Source organism: Dicentrarchus labrax, unplaced genomic scaffold (genome assembly GCF_905237075.1).
Source record: "Dicentrarchus labrax unplaced genomic scaffold, dlabrax2021, whole genome shotgun sequence".
Lineage (NCBI taxonomy): Eukaryota > Metazoa > Chordata > Actinopteri > Moronidae > Dicentrarchus > Dicentrarchus labrax.
In genome coordinates, this window is record NW_026136706.1 from 29,609,590 (window position 1) to 29,631,477 (window position 21,888).

General features: G+C 41.8%; 1 protein-coding gene across 1 annotated transcript in view; it reads right to left on the bottom strand.

The window, feature by feature from the left end:
- plcl1 (phospholipase C like 1) overlaps positions 1–21,888 on the bottom strand; it is a 98,704-nt gene that overhangs the window by 7,018 nt on the left and 69,798 nt on the right. The window contains exons 5-10 of the mRNA XM_051403740.1: positions 20,844–21,235; positions 18,115–19,240; positions 17,835–18,011; positions 8,840–9,202; positions 5,284–5,487; positions 1,778–1,853 (exon numbers count right to left, since the gene is read on the bottom strand). Coding sequence (XP_051259700.1) covers positions 1,778–1,853; positions 5,284–5,487; positions 8,840–9,202; positions 17,835–18,011; positions 18,115–19,240; positions 20,844–21,235 — 2,338 coding nt within the window. The remainder of the gene's footprint in view (positions 1–1,777; positions 1,854–5,283; positions 5,488–8,839; positions 9,203–17,834; positions 18,012–18,114; positions 19,241–20,843; positions 21,236–21,888) is intronic.

A 21,888-nucleotide genomic window follows, 5' to 3' on the forward strand; every position in this document is an offset into this window, starting at 1 on the left:
GAGGAGTGGGCAGGCATCAACAATTCAAATTCAGGTGAAATATAAAAGTCAAGTGTGAACATCAAATGAATAAACACCAAATGTCTAGGGGCAAGAGTCAGCAACATGTCTTGATGGGTTGGTTGTCTACTGGATTTACATATTTACACAAAAACAAAGTGCCGTCCCTCATGACATTTACACTGGCAGTTAAAGGTCAGGAGTTTTCTAGGCAGTGAGAGGGTCTAATAATACATAGGTCTGGCTGTGGGAGTAGACACTGTCAATGCTTGCTGCACAATTGTCATACTGGTGCATTGAGTGCTGGGTAGTAACTGTTTAATAGAGCATTATCATGAAGAAAGGTTGAATCATTTTTAAACTTGAGTCAAGTAATCAAGTAATCTTTTACAAAGTAATGATAATCTAATTACACATTTCTAAAATGTAATCTGGGCGGATTATAGTTACCTATTTTTTGTTATCTGATTATGTAATCCTGATTACATGTAACCCTCTGGGCTCTATAGATCTTGATAGGAGAATGGGGATTGCACAATGCAGGATCAGAGTTGCCACACACGTGCACACCAGTGATTGGTCGACAGACTCAGCCCATCATTGTGAGATTGCCAGTGGACAGCACAGAAAAATGGATGAATAATCACAGAACACATTCAGTGTTCTTTGATTTGACCAACTGTACATTTTTTAAATGTGATGATGATGAAGAGTATTCTTTTTTCTGGAATCTTTTTTTTTTTACCTTATTTATTCAGAGAAGTTTCAGTGAGAGGAGAGGAGAGAAGTCCAGGAACGCCATTATCACATTTGGACAATTACAATTATATTCACACCTGGCCACTTTGATTTTATCCAAAAGTACCAATAGACTACATTTATTTTGTAATCCAATGGATTATGTAACTAATTCCAAAAATACACCTTTTTCACACCAGCCATTTGAATATGAAATAGTTTGTTAAACACAGGTGTTACCAATGACACTAATAATAATAATACATTTATTTTATACAATGCTTTAAAAAGGTACTCAAAGTCACTACATGCTAACAAAAGACAAACAACAGAAACAGCAAAGGCAACATCAGTAAAAAAACAAAACACAAACACTTTAATAACTATAAACCGGAGAAGCAAACAGCATTAAAAAAATAGGTGAAACAATAAAAAGGAGAGAAGCAGGTTAATTAACTAATCAAGGTTCCATTCAGGTGTTCCATTTAGGTCAAACAGTGTCAGGGAGCTGCTATTGTGCGGGTTGCTGCTACACTAAATGGAACAGAACCTTAATTAGTGTCATTGCTAACACCTGTGTTTACCCTACTATTTCATGTCAAAATGGCTGCCGTGAAAAAGGATGCACACTGGATGCATTACATCTGAAACTGTTTAGAAAAGTCGAAATATTGCAGTGTGTTAGGAGTGCAGATTTACTGTAAACAACATTACAAACAGATACTTGCTGGAGGCTTTTTGAAAATGCGTCTCAATGTATCCTCTTTTCAAAAAGTACCAAAAAGGCAGGGCCTTGGTTTGTCCCAATTAGAAGTCCATACTGACGGAGTGCGAGACTCACCAGAACGTACAGTATCTCCAGCTGTGATGCTGTTTACTGACTATTTACATTCTCCGGGGAGTCGCCCTCATTAAGTTCAGTTGTTTGATGTTCAAGTCAAACTTGCTCCTTCAGTGGATTCTTAGGAGATCCAGTACAGCCGTTTCATTCATGAGCACTCATTAAAACCACAAAAGTCACATTCGTTGTGCACTGTACCTTCTCTCTGCACCTGGGCGATCCTCTCCTGGACAGTGTCTGCGTTCTCAATCAGCTGTTTCTGGGCGGCAATCATCTGAACAGGCAGGGAGAAAGCACTGTTAAAAACCCACTGAGGTATAAGGAGTGTTGAAGTTTTCCAAAAGAATACCAAATATGTCGTAGAGAATGGTTTATTTAACGGTGCATCCATAAAATACATCACAGCTGAAACGATTAGTCAATTAATCCAGAAAAAATGTATCAGCAACTATTTTGTTCATTGACTTATTGAGTAATTTTTCAAGCTGGTTCCGGCTGATTCCGGTTTCCCAACAGTAAAGATGTACTGCTTTTAAACCTAGTTTATAAATGGATTATTTCAGAGTTTTGAAATGTGAATGCAAGATGTCACTTTTGAATCTCCGATGAAGATTTTTCACTATTGTCGTACATTGTTTAGACCAAGTGATTATTAATTATTAATCAAGAGTAGTAATTGGCAGATTAATCAACAATTAAATAATTAAATTCATTTTCTTTCAGCCCTACATTATGTGCTTTTTCTGATTATTTCTCTTAGCATAAGAATTTCATTGCTTCAGTTAAGGAACAAGCAGATAGAGCAAATATGTGGGACAATGAACAGTTTAAACTCAAATTTAAAGTGTGTAACATTTAAGAGGATCTACTGTCAGAAATGGAATACATTCATATTCGTGTATGTTTTCATTAGTGTATCATCACCTGAATAGGAATCACTGTATTTTTGTTACCTAAGAATGAGCCCACTCACATTCACACCTATGGCCAATTTATAGTCGCCATCCTGAGAGTAGAATCAACTTTATTGTCCCATATACAATCACACACAGTACAATGTATAGTGAAATGTATCCTCTGCATTTAACCCGTACTAGGAGCAGTGGGCAGCCGCTGTACAGTGCCTGGGGACCAACTCCAAATCTGAGCCAGTCAAGGGCACTGACTGGAGAACCCTAACCTAACAGACCTGTATTTTGTATTTGTCTATTCATTTGTAAGTTTTACAATATGTGTATGTATGTAGCGCAACACCAAAGATGTATAACTGGTATAGAGAGTCATGGGTAGCCTGATCAAAATAATGAGGGCATCAAGGGACAGCCTGATTGTCTGTGGGAAGGAAGGAAGGAAGGAAGGAAGGAAGGAAGGAAGGAAGGAAGGAAGGAAGGAAGGAAGGAAAGAAAGAAAGGACAGAGTACTGGCTACAGGGAGACAGAGAGACAGAGGAGGGTGAGTGAGTGATGACTAAGCCTCGTGTGCGCCCAGAAAGGCTGAAGAGGTGTGATGTACGACTGGAATTCACACCGACTGTGGCTTCATGACACTGACCTGCCGACCTCACACTCAAACATCATCAGCTCCACTGACACGCATCACCACAAAGCGATGGTTGGAAAGACGGCTCTCTCTGTACCGAGGTGTGTGTAGGTGTAATGGCTGAGTGCTAAAACAGGTGGGAGAGATCGGTCCTGATTTGATGCAAGAGGAGATGGAGTGGGAGGAGACACAGCTGGTAGTCAGGGGTGTGTGTGTGTGTGTGGGTTTCATGCATGTCACCTCAAAGTGTCTTTCTGCATATCTAATGCCTCAGGACAGTGTAACTGCGTGTGGGAGTGTGTGCACACTCTAATACAGTGTTGTGTATCACAAAGCCAGTTTAGAACTCACTGAGGGAATACTTGAGAAAGTTAGCAAAAGTCTGAGGTAAATAAGCAAATGAATTTGCACATTGTGTGTTTTATTGAACAAAGAGCACAGAGAGAGCTGCCACTGTGTGCTGAAACACTGACTAAATGATAAAGGCTGCCATTAATCAAGATGGTTAGCCACGTTAGCTAATATGCCTAAAGCCACGCCAACGTTAAAGGGCAATAATTTAGGAAGGCTAATTTACAAACGTTTGCTAAAATGGTGAATATATTAAACCAGGGGTCTCAAACTGCCGACCCAGGGGCCATTTTCAGCCCGCAACATTCTTCTTCTTTATGTTATTTATTCTAGGTGTTTCGTATCAGTTTAAACTATCCCTTCATATGCAGTTCAAATGAAAAGACAATTCTATTTTTTTTAAATGCACTTTGGTGTAAAATAATGGCAAAAGTCAAAGGGTCCCACTAATGTGTGCAAAAGCTGATAAGAAGAGAGCAGCTTTCAGGGCTTTATTTGTTCTTTGACTGCAGAAACCTGCTGTAGATGCAGTATGATGTTAAATGGAAATGGAAAACTAAAATATTTTCAGAATATTGCACTTGAATGTTGAAGTGGCCCTCCTATGAGATGACATTACCAGCAGTGGCCCCAAGACAATCAGAGTTTGAGACCCCTGTGTTAAACAGCTGCTTAACATTAGCATGTTAGCATACGGTTAGCTTCAAGTCCAAATTGAAAAAAATGGCTGATTAGCCATTTGCCCTCCAAGATTACCAGCATGGAATAGTTATTAGGTTGTTGTTCTAGGTGTAGCACTTTATCTGTATTGTATGTACTTTTAATTTGTGATATATTGTATAGTGAATATTGTGATTGGCTTATTTGTGATTAAATATTTATCAGGATGATGGTCCAGGTAAGTTTGGATCAGTACAGTATTGTATCAGACCTGTGTTATGGATTAATATTGTTGTGCATTGTATTGAGATTGATCAGTCTTTTCAAATGAAATTGTGTATGTTTAGAAGCCACTAGCAGCCTGTTAGCTGCCTGCTCCTAAAACCTACCTCCCAAAAACTGTCCACGATGGAAATAAGCCTTTGGGCGTTACTGTGTTTTTATCCTTTGATTTATGTATCTGGGGCAGCTCTGGCTAGAGGGGTCACTTTTATATTAATGATCAATACAGAATTTCAATCAATCAGCACAGCAATTGTCAGCAGGTTAACATGCAAAGTCCCACTATGAACAGCCTCTTTGCCAGCATAGCTGTAAACTCCAACAGCTCCACTGTGTGATGCAATAAGGAATTTAAAACTTTGAACCTAAAGAATAAATCTGTCAGTGTTAGCAGCATGGCTATAAAATGGCAAGTATGTCATTTGGCATGTTTGTTCCAGACTCATATGTCACAACTAGAAGGATGCAGAGGGCATCTAGTTTCAGACTGCAACAAACGGAACACCGCTGGCGTTTGTATGTGACAACCTGGCAATGAGAATGGGCTGTGAAGTGCGTAAGAGAAACTACGGTGGCTGTGAAACTTGCAAAAAACGTTGTATCTGACCCACAATATCTGTAGATATAAAAGGCTCATTCTAAGGTAGTAAAAACACAACAATGTATACACATAAAAAACATACCTATGAACATTATATTCCATTTTCATTTTAGACTGAATCAAAATATACCACTGAGTTCATGTTCTTTGTAATAAAGGAACATATCACCTCAAACTCTGAGCTATGAAAATAAGAGAGAGAGAGCAGAGGCTATAGTAGGTATACCCCCACCACATCTTTGTGCACACCGCTCTCACTCGTCTTACTGACCGTGTCGTAGGCAGTGAGCAGTTTGCGTGTCGGCTCAGAGAGGTTGACCAGAGGCTCCAGACATGGGTAGCCCTCCTTCAGCACCATGGCGGCCCCCATAGTGCCCTCAGGGCTCTGCAGCCTCGTGGCCAGGCTCTGGATGCACTGCTTCAGTTTGGCCACCATGGGGAGCCCACACTGCTCTTTGAAGCTGGCGGTGGTGCTCTGAAAAAACAGCGTGGTTGCAAAGACAGACAGACAGACAGACAGACAGAGATGAGGGGGAAGAGGTAAAATAGTATTAGATCAGATGTACAGTTCCAGCTGTAAAACTAAGCTGGGACAGGTCAGAAAGGGTGACACTCCACATACACACACACACACACACACACACACACACACACACACAGACACACACAGACACACACTTTCCCCCATCATCTGCTGTCTCTCTTGTGAATTAAATCAATATGGCAGTCATTGGTGCTTTTAATCCAGTGAAATCAGCCTTAGCTTAAGCGCATTTGGCAAAAGAGAAGACAATATGGTAGACATGTGGAGCAGAAAAATCATAGCATTTAGAGTGTTTTTAGAGTGCAGGTGTGTCAGGATGCAAAATCGGATCTGACCGGGACAAAAAAATAACAGTCATGTGTAAATCTGCTGAAATGCCATTTTGGGTCACTACATAATGAAGGCAAAAGATTTATTTTTGCACACACAAGCACCAGAATGGGAACCTCTTCTGTCACAATGAACGCAATTTGCCACCTGGCAGAGCCCCAACTGGACTAGCGATTATCACGCCCCACCTGTGCGGAAGTGTGAGTGTGAGTGTGTGTGTGTGTGTGTGTGTGTGTGTGTGTGTGTGTGTGTGTGTGTGTGTGTGTGTGTGTGTGTGTGTGTGAGAGAGAGAGAGAGAGAGAGAGAGAGAGAGAGAGAGAGAGAGACAGACATACAGGAACAGAGGCATGATGAATAATAACTGACTATGGCAGATGAGCCCACAGCTGGACTCATGGCAGAGTCACAGGGACAGAGAGGAGGACAGAGTTCAAGTCAGAGGGAAAGGACAATGAGATTGAAGCAGACAGATTAAAAGCTGTTTGTGAATGGGTTTTATGTGTGGGACTGTGGGACTGTTTGAGTGTGTGTGGGTTTGTGTGGGAGGGTGTCTGACTGAGTGACTGGGTGGGATTGTTTCAGAGGTTTGGTGATACATGAGGTGATAGGGATTTATTTCCCGGTAGAGAATCTGCTACACCGGTTATACTGAGGAGGCTATTCAACCAATGTGGGAAATTTAACAAATAGATGAGTAGGAGTTCTTTATGGCGTATTGTATCATGGAATAGCTTCATTTTTCGTGTGACTGAATTAGCTAAAACCAGAGATAACTTTTTGGTTAGTTAATCCACAAATCTACACTGCATGGTCAAAAAAAAAATACATGGTTAAAAAATACACCTGGCTTTGAGCACAGGCGAGTCTTGTTGAAACAGAAAAGACCGGTATGTCCACATACTTTTGGCTATAAACTGTATATTTATATTGTAACCTATATCTCTAAAAATAGATCTAAAGTGAATGAGGATTGTTTTTATCACCCAGCCCTGAGATTGTTTGTATCCAGCAATAAGCTGGTGGGTGCTGTGCGACCAGGTTCTATTTTTGCTGGTATTTATAGATGCTTTATAATCCTCCTCCACTCTTCTTACTGACTCTTCTTTTGTCACTGGCTCTCCTCCTCCTCCTCCTCTCACTTTCTTCCTCTTATTCATCCTACAGAGACGAGAGTCTGATTTCAGCACCGCCATTTAAGCTACTCCAATTCACCCTCATAACCTGACATCTTATCAACAAAGCCTAAAAATACAAAAGCTGAGTGATACATGATCTGCTGTGACTCAGCTTTTAGCATGTCTTTTAACTTGGGGTTGCGGTTTGCCACATAAGCCAATAAAACACAAAGCGCCAGAGAAAGTTTTCCTTTTTACCTGTTCAGCAAAACAAAAAGACATGTTGTCACTCAATAGACTTGGGCAGTGATTCTTTTCACAGAATCAGTTCCTTCGAGTTGATACATGTAACTGTATATAACCGTTCCAGTTTTAATCCTTCTTGCAAAATATGGGGTGAGTTTCTCCACGACAGCTATAGTTATAGTTACAGTTATAGTATATGCATGTTCAACAGTTAGTGCTGCCTGCCCCACAAAAGTGATGGGTAAAAAAAAGATGCAAACGATTCTTTTTAGTGTCCAAGTCAGCCTGTCAAAGTTACTGAGTGCAGTCTCGACTCTCGGTGTGAGTGAGTGAGTGAGTGAGTGAGTGAGTGAGTGAGTGAGGGAGTATAGCTGCCAGGCTCTGGACTGAGTGCTGGACTTGACTTGAGTCACTCAGTAATGTCCTTGTTTGCGTCAATGATTCTGTTCTTTCATTGGTCCAGCTTTCTATATATTGAGCGACTGCACCACCGTTGCAGGCAGCGTGAGCAGTGACCTACGTTGACATTTGGCGAACCATGTCTTCCTTGAGCAGTGAGCACTCGGTACGTTGGACAGGCTGACCTGGTAGATACTAGACGCTAAATACAGTCGTGGTGCAATACAGTGCCGAACTCTGGACTGGGTGCTGGAACTTAAACACTAAAAATAGTTAGTTAGTTCAAGAAGATTTGTTGTCTCATTTTTGCCCATCACTACCACTCACCACTAGGAGTAATCAAATGTAGATTGGTTGTACGTGGCGGTGCAGGTTTTGAGAGATCTGTGAGATTTCTGCCTCTATCCCAATACAAAGAAGGTGTGTATTTGTGTTGCTCAAAGCACTGGCAATGAACAAGTCGAGTCCTGGTTACTTTGGTTAATCCAAAATTCTCACTGAACAGTTTTCATTTTCTTTTCCTTCCAAAAAGTATTCAAGTTAAAATTGTTAAGAAGGTGACCAGTGGATTATCCAGTGTAGTCAGTACATTAGGTGCACCTCCCCAGCAGGGCAAGTTGAAGACTCGTGAGGTAAAAGTGTATGATGGTCTTCTGATGGCTCAACTTTGTGTTTTTTCTATTCATACAGAAAGCAAACCAAATTATCACCTTGGGTCATTTATGCAAATTGGACCGTTTTACAGTCTGTGCAAGCAGACTGGACAGACATTATGTATGAACTAGCTAGCAACAGACTAGATAGAGACCTGTGTTTGGAAGGATGCCTGTGTGTCTGTGGCATCTCAGAAGCCGACTGAACCAGAAACTCAGTTCTGTCTGTTATGTCTCTCCAGTCTCTCTCCTTTTATCTCTCGTTTATGTGCGTCTATGAAACAAATTCATAAGAGTGATTTTATTTGGTCTTAGTAAATTAAGTTGCACTGACACGTCTTCGTGGCACTTCACACCGCCCCCAGGCAAATTAGTATCTTCATCTCCTTCCATTGACTTTGTCTGCAGTTGCACTTCTAAAATTCGCATTGGTTGCATATACAGTAACTAAAAGTAAACATGGGGAATATGATGACCAGGGTGGGGATGACCTTGCCTTAGCACATATAAGCGCGTTTTCCAACCCATCTCCCCTCTCACCTGAGCATCCTCCCGCAGGTCCGCTGCCTCTTTGAGGGGGGCACTAGCCGGTTTGAAAGTCTCATCCACCACCTTGATGCCAGTGTGCCTCAGTGTGACGTACTCCCGCCCTCGCCTCCCCACCCTCCTCACCGACAGACCTCGGCGCTGGGCCTTCCCGCCTCCTCGCCGGTTGGTGACCGCCACGTGGACAAAGAGGCTTGTGTGGGGTAAGGGGTCTCCTGCCAAGCCCAGCAGGGGCACATTGCGGTAGCCGGGCTGAAGGCACTCAAAGGCCACGCTGTACTGGCCAATGAAATCATCTCCAATGTAGTCGTCGTCCAATACCACGAAGCGAAGCAAGGCCAGCTCCGGCATGTTTACCTGGAGACAAGAAATGAACAATGAAGTTAAAATCCATTCACGCTGCCTCTGAAGACTGGAATCATTTAAATGTTACAGAACCCGTTAGAAATTATTATATATAATATGACGTTTGAATATAGGGAAGGAAACGTGAATACATGTAATGACATCTGACGTCATCAAGGTACCGGTGCCATGTTGTGTTTTCGATGTGTAATATTTTTGGGAATGGATGATGCTGCTAGTAATGTGTCACTATGAATGAGTCAGCACAAAATCTAGTAGCAGCTATCCTAAGTAAGGAAGAGACCATTAACACCCTGGTGCATGCACAGGCCAAAAAGATCCTGGTTACCATATTCAGTACTGTACTGCTTATGAGGTAAACCTTATTAACTAACACAGAAAGAAACACAGGTCCGAGTACATTTTCTACGTTTGTTTACTGGTTAATTGGTTTGTTTATTGTTTATTGTAAGTCCAGAGTGGTAAAACCAAGAAAATGACCCTTGTTACTTTATTATTATGTTATGTTCTTATTTTATTAACCGCCTTTGAGGCTTCCTCTGTATTGACTGCACTGCATCTTATCTAAGCCAACTAGCTAGCTAACTTAAGATGTGACTATCTAAGTACAGGAAAGAAGACCATTTGTCAGGGTCTAAAAAGGGGCAGGACTTAGGAAGGGTGATCAGTATTATTTTAGCATTCGTGCAGGGTGTTAACTATGTCTTCATTACTTTGGATTGCTACTACTAGATCTCGAGCTGACTTGCTCATAGTGACACACTTCTTGCAACAACATCCGTATGGAATAATATTACACATTGAAAACACAAGATGGGGCCAGTGGTTTAATTTCATTGTGGAGCTTCCTTTGAAAATCCAATCTGTTATTTATATCTCAGAACACACAGTGCCACAATACATTGCACTGCCAGAATGAACATCATTTGATTATCCAGGCTTTTAAAAGTTTAATGTTTTGTCACCTAAACAGCATTTAAATGTATCTGTATATTATTTATCTGCTCTTTAGAATAATCACTTATTATATAATATTATTAAGTGTCACTCGTGGAGCAATTAAGGCACAGCATTAATGTTAATTAGTCAGGAAGAATCAAAGGTGCATTGTGGTGCTGCTGCAGAGGGGAAATGCTGGTTGAAATGTTATATTTCAGATCACACCTTCACAGGCCTTTACCTTCCATTCGGCTAATAAGGCTGTAAACAACCGTACATGTATGCACACACACAGAAATACATGCACACGCAGAGTAAGTGGGAGGACAAATAATGATAGGAGTGTGTCTCTGCATATTCATTCTGTGCAGAGGAACAGAGAGTAAACACATTTAACAATAAAATATAATCAGCTAATGTCTGTTTTCCTCTTCACAAAGCCTGGTACAACACACACACACACACACACACACACACACACACAGATAGATATCTGTTTGTTTATAGGAGAAAACAGTATCAATCAATCATTTCCTACAGAGAACGAGAATAAACTTGCCCCAGGGAGTGTGTATGTGCATATGTGTGTGTGTGTGTGTGTGTGTGTGTGTGTGTGTGTGTGTGTGTGTGTGTGTGCGTGTGTGTGTGTTCGTGCACATGCATCCACACCAATGAAAATATCTGAAGTCTTCAGGCTCAGAAGGAAATAAACAAGCAGCACACTTGAGACATTGAACCCCCCACGAATATTGAGATTACACTTTGCATGTATCTGAGTTTGTGTCTGTGCATGTGTTTTATCACTTCTGTTTAATTTAAACGACTGCTGTTAGCAGATAGCAAATGTTCTGTAGGCAACGAGGGGAGCGCAACAGTGAAGACACTTGTTGAACCAGCCGTTATATATTTGGTTCAAGATTTCTATTCATGGAACTCGGTAGCTGTGTCCCAACTCAGGGTCCACAGGTCTTAGAAGGACACGTCTTAGGGCAAAACTGTAGCCTTCGGAGGACTGAGTCTTAGCCTTCCCCTAAAATGAGACTGTCTAGCCTCAGAAAACTACACAGCATTACACAGCACTGCAGCTGCACTTGCATCAGCAGGGCTAAAAGTGTTTCATTGTTGCCTCAGAATCAGTGGCCTATTGATACATTAGCTAATTAGCAGCTACTAGCTGACTAGTAGTGCTGTTAAAACTGCCCAAAAAAGACACATATTACTAATACTAATCAATTATCTATTTTTGGGCAAAACATAACAAAAAAGAATTTTTAAGCATTACAGGGTTGTCATGATATTAAACATCAGCACACTGAACATGTAGGCCTATCTACTCACTAGTCTGCCTTTACAGCCTGGAGCTCGCCTCGTGCTCTTGCAAACATTTATGAATCAAACTTTAATTACAGGATTTAATTACAAAGGTGGAAGTTTAGTGGTGGTGACGTTGAAGTCAAGCGACTGTGGAGTAGTTCGTTTTTAGCCTAACATTAACTTTTTGGCGATCACATTTAGGCCTCAAAATTTGTAAAAGTGGTGTTCATTTGTGAAGATTATTTTACTAAACAAAATGTGTATCACTAACCTTTGTTCACCACAGAGCTTATTTTCTACAATAATCCAAAATCCGATTAGCTTTTTGTCTAAGGAACCAGGACGATGTAATGCTTTATAAATACGTGAGTCTATTCTGATGTGAGGGAAAAGCTGGTGATGGATGAAGGAGCAGAGAACATGTCACACTGACTGAACAAGGACTGCACTACTATAAAGAATAGTTGTGTGTGTGTGCATGTACGTGTGCACACATGTGTGTTTATGTGTCCCCATTCCTATAAGGCCTGAGTGGTGGTGGTGGGGGGGGGACTGAAGTGTCATGCATGGGCAAGTCAGACAGATAGCTCCGGCAGACTGGGTGTGTGTGTGTGTGTGTGTGTGTGTGTGTGTGTGTGTGTGTGTGTGTGTGTGTGTGCGTGTGTGTGTGCGTGTGCACACCGAATGATGACTCCAATCCAATTCTCAATTTTTCAGCAACAAGCCTGTGGCTGAGCAGAAAAGCTCTGTGACAGTTAATTCAATCAGTTTCAAACCAAATGCTCTTCTGAAAAAGCAGAAAATGAGGCACAGGACACTACTGTTCCACAGAATGATTCTCTGCTCTTACATTATCCTTACATATGGTTCCATCAGGTCACAGTTCAGTATGACGGATGATACTGTGTTCACAGTTCAGTGCACTCACAAAAATTAATGATGACTGTAGATATTTTTTTTACATTTGCAAGTTTGAAGGAAAAAACATCTAGATGAGACTGTGCCTATTAAGATAGAGAGTGAATGTCTGAACTGGCCTTGCAAAAACTATTTAAACATCTTCAACAATTGATTCCATCCAGTATTTCTGGACCAAAAAAAAGAGCTTGTCAACAGGCATGTTGAGACCAGTGGCAGTGTAAAATGTTAATGTATTGTAATTTAAGTGCACCGTCTGGCTTTTAGAAGAGTACACTCCACCTATTGAACATTATGCTCCAATCACATCGTCCTTCACTGCTGTCCTTCATTGGATTCATAAAGGACAGCTTAAAAAACTAAACAAAACAACAAAATCGATGCAGCAGAACCAGTCTTATTTACTCCACAAAGTCTTCTTTCCAGACTTTTTTGACTTATTCAGGAGTGGCCAGACGTATGTGTCTCAGCTTTCCAGTCATTCATAATTTCTGCATTTTCAATACTGTTTATGGTCCACAGTCTGCAGAATTATTCCAATACACTAGGCAAAAATTACACATTTGTACCACAAGCTTGTTGGAATCCTTTCGAATGAAATACAGCCGCACTTTAGACCATTTAGCTCGGCATTTTAACCATCTTTAAGGTAGCTACTAGCTAGCAGTAGGCTACCTGCTGCCAGAGCCATGTAGAGAAACAGTTGCTGTAACGTTAACACGTGATGGAACATGTGTGATGCCTCTGTTGCCTGGATTGTCTGCACCAGAGGAAAACTATTCCAATAGACAACTCTGGTACTAAAAGGAGGCACCAGAATCTACGTTATGATTCAGTCCGGTAGCTACCGGTCCTGTCGGAACCAGTGCTATATTGGCACTGTGTTTCAGTACCCAACCCTAGTAGCGGCTACTGTAGCCTTGAGCCTCTAGTCTGCAACAGAGATAAGGAGTGGGCTTCACAGGTGTTTTAGGCTCACTTCTATCTAACTCCACACCCGCAGATTATTTTTTTCAGACTTGTAGTCTTCAGCCTCAACCTGAGTCTTAGACTTTATTCAACTTCACATATGCAGTAGTACCTCAGTAAGACCTGTAAAAGGACTTAATGTGTAAAATCCCCTTTAATGTACTGATAAGAATTAGCTCATCCATTATAATCCATCCATTTTCAGTTCCATGATGCACATCATCACATATTTGTTTCACAAAATACTGCATCATAATATACTGTAACACCCGTATTACACACACTTAATGTGTGTTTTATGAGACAGCTGAGACACTGGTTTTCATCAGGGCTTAAGAAGATGGCTATTGTTAGCTTGCACTGTAAGTGTGTGTAAGTGTATATGTGTGTGTTCAGGAAGTGTGTGCTGATGTGGCTGCGCTGTGCCTGAACTTGGATGGCAATGCCTGGAGGAGAAATAATTAAGACATATGAGAGCATGCTTCAGAGGGCTGATACGCACACTTAACCAAACAGCATGACCTCGACTGTGCCAGTGTGTCTTTGTGTGGTTCTTTGCCTTTTCTTACGAGTGTGTTTCCTTTTACCCATGTGTGACATGGCACAGTGCCCTCCAGTTACCCCACTTGGCTTTGTAACTTTGGTTACAATCCACAAGGCCAATGAGACTTTGCTCGTATGGTTTTATTCCTTCTTGTACATTGTGTGCATGTTTTAATTGGTCTGAAGCAGGAGAATTAAAACGCAAGTGTGAACACAACCAAAGTTCCTTAAATTGAATACTCAAATGGAGTTATACAGTGAAAAAAAGTCCCCCTCCAGTCAGAAACCAGTGTTTGTTGTAGTTCCTACAGTGTGCTGTTTGAATGCTGTCTGTGCAGAGTTTGACACTAGAAGGATGTTTTCACATTCATCTGCTGAAAGTGGAAAGTTTCTCTGAGCTCATTGAAAATCTGATTTTAGGGGGCAGGCCCTACCAGCAGGATTTGTGACATCACAAATAGTCAGGAAGTCAGTCCTGGTCCAGTATCAACTTGTACAGTGTGATGTAGAAACTTGAAGCCACCGGTGCACAGCCACTGAGAATGGACTTTACAGTGAAGTAGGAGACAGGTTTGTAATGAGCTAATAGGAGGAGATGACTTTATAATAGGGCTGGGCGATAAAACGATAACGATATCTATCACGATAGACACGTGATCAACATCAATAGAAAATACATTCGATAGAATGTTCAATAATTTCACTTGAACTCCATTAGAGAAAAATAGGAAGAAAACCCCGAGCCAGAACCGCAAGTCATTCTGGGGGATGTAGGCAGAGGAAGGGCTTTAGCCTCTCGACCTATCACGGCCCAGCTAAGCCAGGTTGGTGGCATCAACAACAACAACAACAAAAAGAACGGCGTGGAGTGAAAGGAGAATATGAGTGCGACAGCGCGAGAGGAAATTGTAGATAAAAAAGGAAAGGTCACGTCACCAGTTTGGCAATATTTTGGTTATTTTAAAGTCAGACAAGAGTCAGACCCATGTTGTCTGCAAACTTTGCAAGGTCGTCGTCCCTGCTGAGTCTGGCAACACGACACATTTATTTTATCACCTCAGCCGCTGTCATCCGCTGGAGTACAGCAGCCTCAAAGAGCCACAGCCACAGCCATCGACATCTGCCGGTACAAGTGGAACAACACACAAACGGCAACAGACCACCATCCAGAGGTACACGGCAGCAGTGCCATACGACAAAACATCAAAGCGATATAAAGAAATAACTGATGCAGTGGTGTATCATTTAGCGAAGGACATGCTCAGGTGAAACAGTTTTCCTTGCAGTGAAACATGTTGAGTTGTTTTTGAGTTGTTTTTATAATTTTATGCTGGTTTGATACTGACATATTACTGTTTATTACATGTCAAAGATGTTAGTTCTACCTCAGGTGTACACTCATTTTTTATTTACAAAATACTTTTTGTTGGATTAAGCATTTATTTAATGTCTATATTTGCACATTGACCAGTATGTTTATTTATTTGACTGTTTTTCATAGTTGTGTTGACCTCTTTATAAAGGTTAAAGGTTACGTTTAAAATAAAAGTATTTAAATTCAGCCTTTTTTTCTCCTGGGCCTCATTTAGAATAGGTTAAAAAAACGAATCAATAATTATCGATATCGACGGATATGAAACACTTATATCGTGATACATTTTTCAGCCATATCGCCCTGTCCTACTTTATAAGGATTTTAACATGGAAATTAGACTATTGTTTGCAGAAAAAACATATCAGATACACATTATTGTTCCAAGTAGACTATTTGTATTATGGCTAAATACATGTCTGGAGGGGATCTTTGATTAATTACAACTATGACTCACTTATTGCACATTAGCAGCGGTTGCATTTTGCAAGCACTTTTGTCAGACAGCCAAATTGTGCTTTCAAATGTCACTTTGGGTCTGTCTGCTGCCAAAGAGCCAATGTAATTATAGTCAAATATTCTTTTGAATTACAGGTATTACACAACTCTTTTGCGCACACACACACACACACACACACACACACACACACACACACACACACACACACACACACACACACACACGATGTTGCCACAGAGAACACACCATATCAGTTGTGACAGCTTGTCATTATTCCTCAGATTTACTAATACAGGGCTCTGTCAGTGCAGGCTAAAAAAGCGAAATCAGCAACAACGCAGTCATCAAATCCCATCTCCTATAATACATTTGATGGAGACAGAAGTGAATTCATAGGAGCACCTAATTTAAATCTTGATGGTCTTGCCCCCTCCCACCTCCAATTAAGTATTCTGAGGTTCTATTTTCATGCAGGTGCAAAGCCGCAGAAGAGTACACAGAGACATCTCCAAAATCACATAAGCCTCTTTTATGCTGTTGACATTTCCCTCTTTTGCTTCCCTATTAATGTCTAATCTGGTATTTTAAATGCATATTAAAATAAGATTTTGTGCAATAAAAGCAGAGTCTGTACTGGGCTGGATGATTCTTAACAACATTGCCATCCACAGTATTTTACAGCATCAAGCTATAAGTGCACCAACTTCACTGAACTGGGACATCAGGATGCATCCTAAGCTCTGGGCACATTTTCTTCCTTTAAGAAAAACACCAACTAAACAATTTTCTCTAAAAAATGAAAATAATATTTTTAGTGCTGTAAACAGGATTATTATGAGGAGCTGTCATGCAATTATGTAAATGGATTCAACAGGCTATTGCTTTTCTGAGCTTTTGCTGTATGTAAACAACCTAAATATAACCAAGTGAATGCAACCTTTTAAACACTTAACCTGACTGCAAAGGTCATTTTGTGAACATCATGATGAGTAGGATGTCTCACAAAAGACTCATTTACTTATAGAGGGCTATTTCTGCCCTTTTAAGTATGTTTGAAAAGCTGTTTATATATTTCAGGTTATGTAGTGTATAATAACATATATTAAATATTATGACCTCCCAGGGAAGAACAGTAGCCTACAGTCTCCTCCCGGCCCATTAGGAAAAATGTTGTTTCTTTAAAAGAAAATGAGAAGACTTAATGTGATTCACCATTAATGAACCCAAATCCACCTACCAATAATAAATTCCTCCTTATAACCATGTATTAAAGGGACACTTGACCCCAAAAACAAAAATAAATATTTTTCCTCCTCCCTGTAGTGCTATTTATCCATCTAGATTGTTTTGGTGTGAGTTATGCCCTAATGGGGTAATAATACTAGTGTATTTCTGGAAAATGTTGTTGGTTACCCATGTTAAATAATAATACAAAGTTGATAAAAAAAAAAAAGATAATCCACAGACCTTGTTGTGAGAGCAGCTTCATGTAGCAACTATTTTCTTTCTACCTATCACTGCACAGAAGCAAATGTGCTACTCATGGAGAAGAGTGTAAAAGTTAATAATGACTTACTTGGCTAAACTAGCTCCAAAATGCATGCTTCCTCCTGTAAAAGGATACGGTTGGTGGGTGTAGTTTGGTAGAAAGAAAATAATTCCTACATGAAACTGCTCACAACAAGATCTGGTTCATGGTTTCTGGAAAGAGTCATTGCTGTTCAATCTTTCAAATGTCATTTTTGGCACTTTGATTTCCCCAGAACTACGCAAAACAATGTAATTGGATAAATAGCACTACAGGGAATGGGAAACAGGTATATTTGATTTTGGGGTGAACTGCCCCTTTAAGGCTGTGTCATGCCCTACTCAGGATTGTACTGTTGGGTGCCAAACTTGCAATCGCCTTCTGGTCCGCCAACATTAGTCAACATACTCACCTTCATTTGTACCCAAAGCTTGAGCATTTTCCCAGTTTCATATCAGTAATTACATCATTAATTACAAAGTGAAAATTAAAATAAACTCACAAATAGAGCCTTAAAAGAGCCGTAAACAAACAGACCAGCATCTGCTCCATTGAACAGAAGCGCACAGTTGTGCCTTACTTGAAACTCAAAGGTCTCATCAAACAGTGGGTCGTCCTGGTTCTGGGCAGCAGTGCGGGTCCGCTGTTCGGCACAGTCTGCTGGTACGCCATGCAGCTCCAGAACGACGTACGGGTCAATGACCTCTCCCTTAGCCCCTGATCCCAGAGGCTTGGGCAGATTATGGGCACTGATAACCTGTACAGAACGCAAAGCAGTTGATGTTAAATTAATTCATTGATTGCATTTTTCGGAAGAATATATCTCAAAACCAAATGTTTCAATCTAAATGAAAGAACACCTTAATCCGCAGAGTTTGGGGTGGCACTCCTGGCATACAGCCCTGAGTATGGGCACTGAAATATGACACCTCGTCCCTCATTACAGCAGGTCGGAGAACATAACCACACCCTCCGTTCTGTGAGAAGCGACCTCTGTGTAGGTCCAACATGGCGCCGGGAGTCTGCTGGTTTAAGGCCACGAGCTGGACCCCTCCTTTCCAGTATCCTTGAGGGTTGGGGTTACTGGAGTCCAGACGCACTGAACTGGGTCGTACCCTGGTTAGGGTGCGCTTGGTGAACATTACAAGGTCTTCTGGGCTCTCCGTGGTCAGTCGCCCGGCCTCTCCTTCACCCAGGGAGCAAAGTGTCCAATAAGGCGGCTCAGGAGGCATTGGTGTGCTGGGAGAGGACGGGCTGCTGGGTGGGGACTGCTGCTGAGACAGTTTGTGACTGGCTCTCTGAGCATAGAAGCTGCGGCTGCCCGTCCGAGCTATAGCCACCAGGTCTGACAGCTCTTTGTGGAGGCGGAGCTTTCTGGGTTGAGAGGGTGGAGGCACCACCAGGACCACACCCAGTTCTTCCTCACCAGGGATGGTCATTCGCCGTCCCGCCAGAGGCCCCCCTCCTCCTATCTCCTCATCCTCCTCAGATATCTCCCCATCAGAGCCCTCCTGCTCTGGAGGCAGCTTCTTCCCCACTATTAGGATGCGTCCCTTTAGCTGCTCGGGGGAGGGTAAGGTTGTGGCTCTCCCTCCTAGGCTGACAGGCAGGGCCTCTGGAGTGTAAAGACGGGAGCCGAACACTTTCTTCAGGTGCTGTGCCATGGTGCGCTGCTGGGCAGGAGAGCAACGCTGGCATAAGTACAGCAAGAGTGGGTACTGAGAGGTCAGGAAGGCATACTTATTGACCACCTCCAGAGCAGAGCGGATAGTGACAGGTGTGTGGTGGTGGTGATGGTGGTGGTGGTGATGATGGTGGCGGGGGATATCTGGACCATAGTCGACCCCAAGAAGAGGCTCCCCCTCTGGGCCGTCAGTCACCCCCAGCTCCAAGCATCGGCAGCCGGACTGCAGGGCCTTGATCAAGCCTCCTAGGTCTGCCCTGCCGTGGACCTGGTCATCCAGCAAGTAGGAGCGGTACGAGGTGCTGAGGAGAAAAAATCAACAACACTACTTATACACTAATCCAAATAAAAGCCTGCTTCTAAATTGTGTTTTAAAGCAGTGGGTCCAAACCAAAAGGGACCCCTTTCTGTCATTTAGTAAACTGACGACCGCTACTTAATTGACATATATTTTATGTATTTTAAAATTTCAAATTCCAAACTGTACAATCCAAAGAGTAAGCTCAGTAATAACTGCAGGAAGTTTGTGTAAAACGAGTTATTAGGACAAATTTTGAGCACATTATTTCCTGTTTAGGGAACTTTTTAAAATAATTTTCAAACAATTATTCATACTAAATTGCTTTTTTTTTCTTAAATGTTTTTCTCCCCGACACTTGGCCCTTGTTCGATCAGTCAGTTGACTTTACTTTACATTTGCATTACAAGAAAGCCTAACCCCCCCGTGAAGCTTTGGCGACCCCTAGGTTGTGAACCACTGCTTTAAAGTATTATAGTGACAGCTGAAAATATTTGACTGTGTCCGAGAAGAGGAAAAAATATGTACTGATACATAAAGTGACAACTTCTCAATAATCACTGGCTAACACAGTTTAATCAAAAAATGAAAGGCACATTCCTACCCAACATGTTGCTGGGCAGTGGAGTACAGTTTCAAAGACGCAATAGTGTCACAATCTGTCCAATTTAATATGTACATTTTTCTCAAATGTTTGTTTTTATGTTGGCATGCAGAGCACAGTGAGTAAGCAGAGCCATCTGGCAGATGAATGGACACGCTTAGAAAGGGACTGTTGAATGAATGATTTCAGATAGTTAGCTATGTTTGACAGTTTACGGAGTAGTGGCTCTGTCCTATTTGGTTTTGGGGAAGTTTACATGTGAGCGACTTTACGGTGAGCTCTGATATGATCATCCAGGACTGGTTTCCACACAGTGGATGCACAAAGTAACAGACTTAGCTTATGCTAAGCTTCTTGGCTTGGTAAGTAACACGAATGCTAGGTTGATATTAGCTGAACATGCTAATGTTTGCAGCCTACGTTAGAACAGCCAAACACATCCTTCCAGTCCTTATACAGGTAATGCTCAATGACTCAAAGTACCCTCATTCATTTTAATGGTACTGCGAGATTAACTTCTATGTTTGTATGTTTGGCAGTTATATAAATGTCAGTGGAATTTCGACTAATTGACCCTTACCCTTCCTGATGGTAAAAAGATATAAGTGACATATATATAGTCGCATCTTAAGTCACTTAACTAGCTAGCTAATCTACATAAGGCGTTAGCTGGCTAGTTAGCTTGTGTTTTGTTACAGAGTAAAAAGGGTAATTAGCTAGCTTGATGTACATTAGCTAACTAAAGTTGTGACTACATACTGTAGATAGATAGATAGATAGATAGATAGATAGATAGATAGATAGATAGATAGATAGATACTTTATTTATCCCGAGGTAAATTCCAGACCCAAAATGAATGTAAAATAATTTAAAAACTCATGATCAATGATCTTTTCACCATAGACAAGCCTAGCACATTGCCTATCTAAGGGGCTTAGGAAGGGTCGATTGTGGATAAAGTTATTTTGAACGGCTCTAATTAGACTAACATGTGACATGCACCTGATGTAGTAGTGGGACAGAGGCATGTTCATGTCCTGACAAACTCCCAGGTGCTCCGGGTCAAGCAGCTGGCACTCTGGAGACTGCAGGTAACGGGCGAATCCATCCAAACCCAGCAGCCCCCTCTCCCGGCCCTGGGCCGAGGGCTCACAGCGCCTCAGAAGCTCCCAGCAGCCCTCGGTTGTCACCAGAGACAAACCCTGCTCCGTCTCCAAGAAGAGGCGCAGGTCCTGAGGGTCCAGACACTCGCGGTCCTTCGACAGTTGCACCAATAAGAAGTAGACGTCAGGCCGGGTGCAAAGCTCACAGTAGGCCTCCTGGAACTCCTCGCGTGTCACATGGGAGGTCAGCTTCTCCTTGCTGCGCTGGATCTCCTTAAAACGCAGGCGGACCTGAGGAAAGAGGAAATGGATGAAAGAGAGGATCAGGCAGGACGGACAGTTTATTGAGCCAGAGAGGAAGTCGGTTAATTAGCCACAGTTAATTCTTGTTTATTCAATGAAGCTGGTATGTTTGATTAAACTTTAGTAATCTTGTTTCAGAAAGGATATTAAAAGTGACCCTTCTGTCCTCTCTCCATCTCCAACTTCCTTTCCTTCCTCTTTTTTTCTTTCTTCTGCTTCCCCTTCCTTCTTCTCTCGTCGTTTCATCTTGCTCTGTGCTCAGCCCATGCTTCTAAAAATCTTCCCTCTCTGATATCATCTTGGTGAACTCAGTGTGTCTGAGTTCTTGCAGGTTCGTCAGCAGTCATGTCACCTGTCTGAGCCAATATACACTTCTACACTCTCTTTGTTTCCAGGGTAATTCAGTCCCTCTCTGTCTGGCCGGCTGTTGAGGCAGCAGGTGATAGAGGAGGAGGAAATTGGGAGAAGTAAGTAATTAATGTTGTGCTGCTTCAAATACAGGAACAAACCATTGTCCAGGAAACATGCTGCTCCTGCTGCGGCTGTAGCTGAGGTGAATGGAGACTTTTAATCACATGCTGTTTTTGACAGTCATGATGACTTTGCTTTCTTCCAAAATGGTGAATATCGAAGCTTTGTTC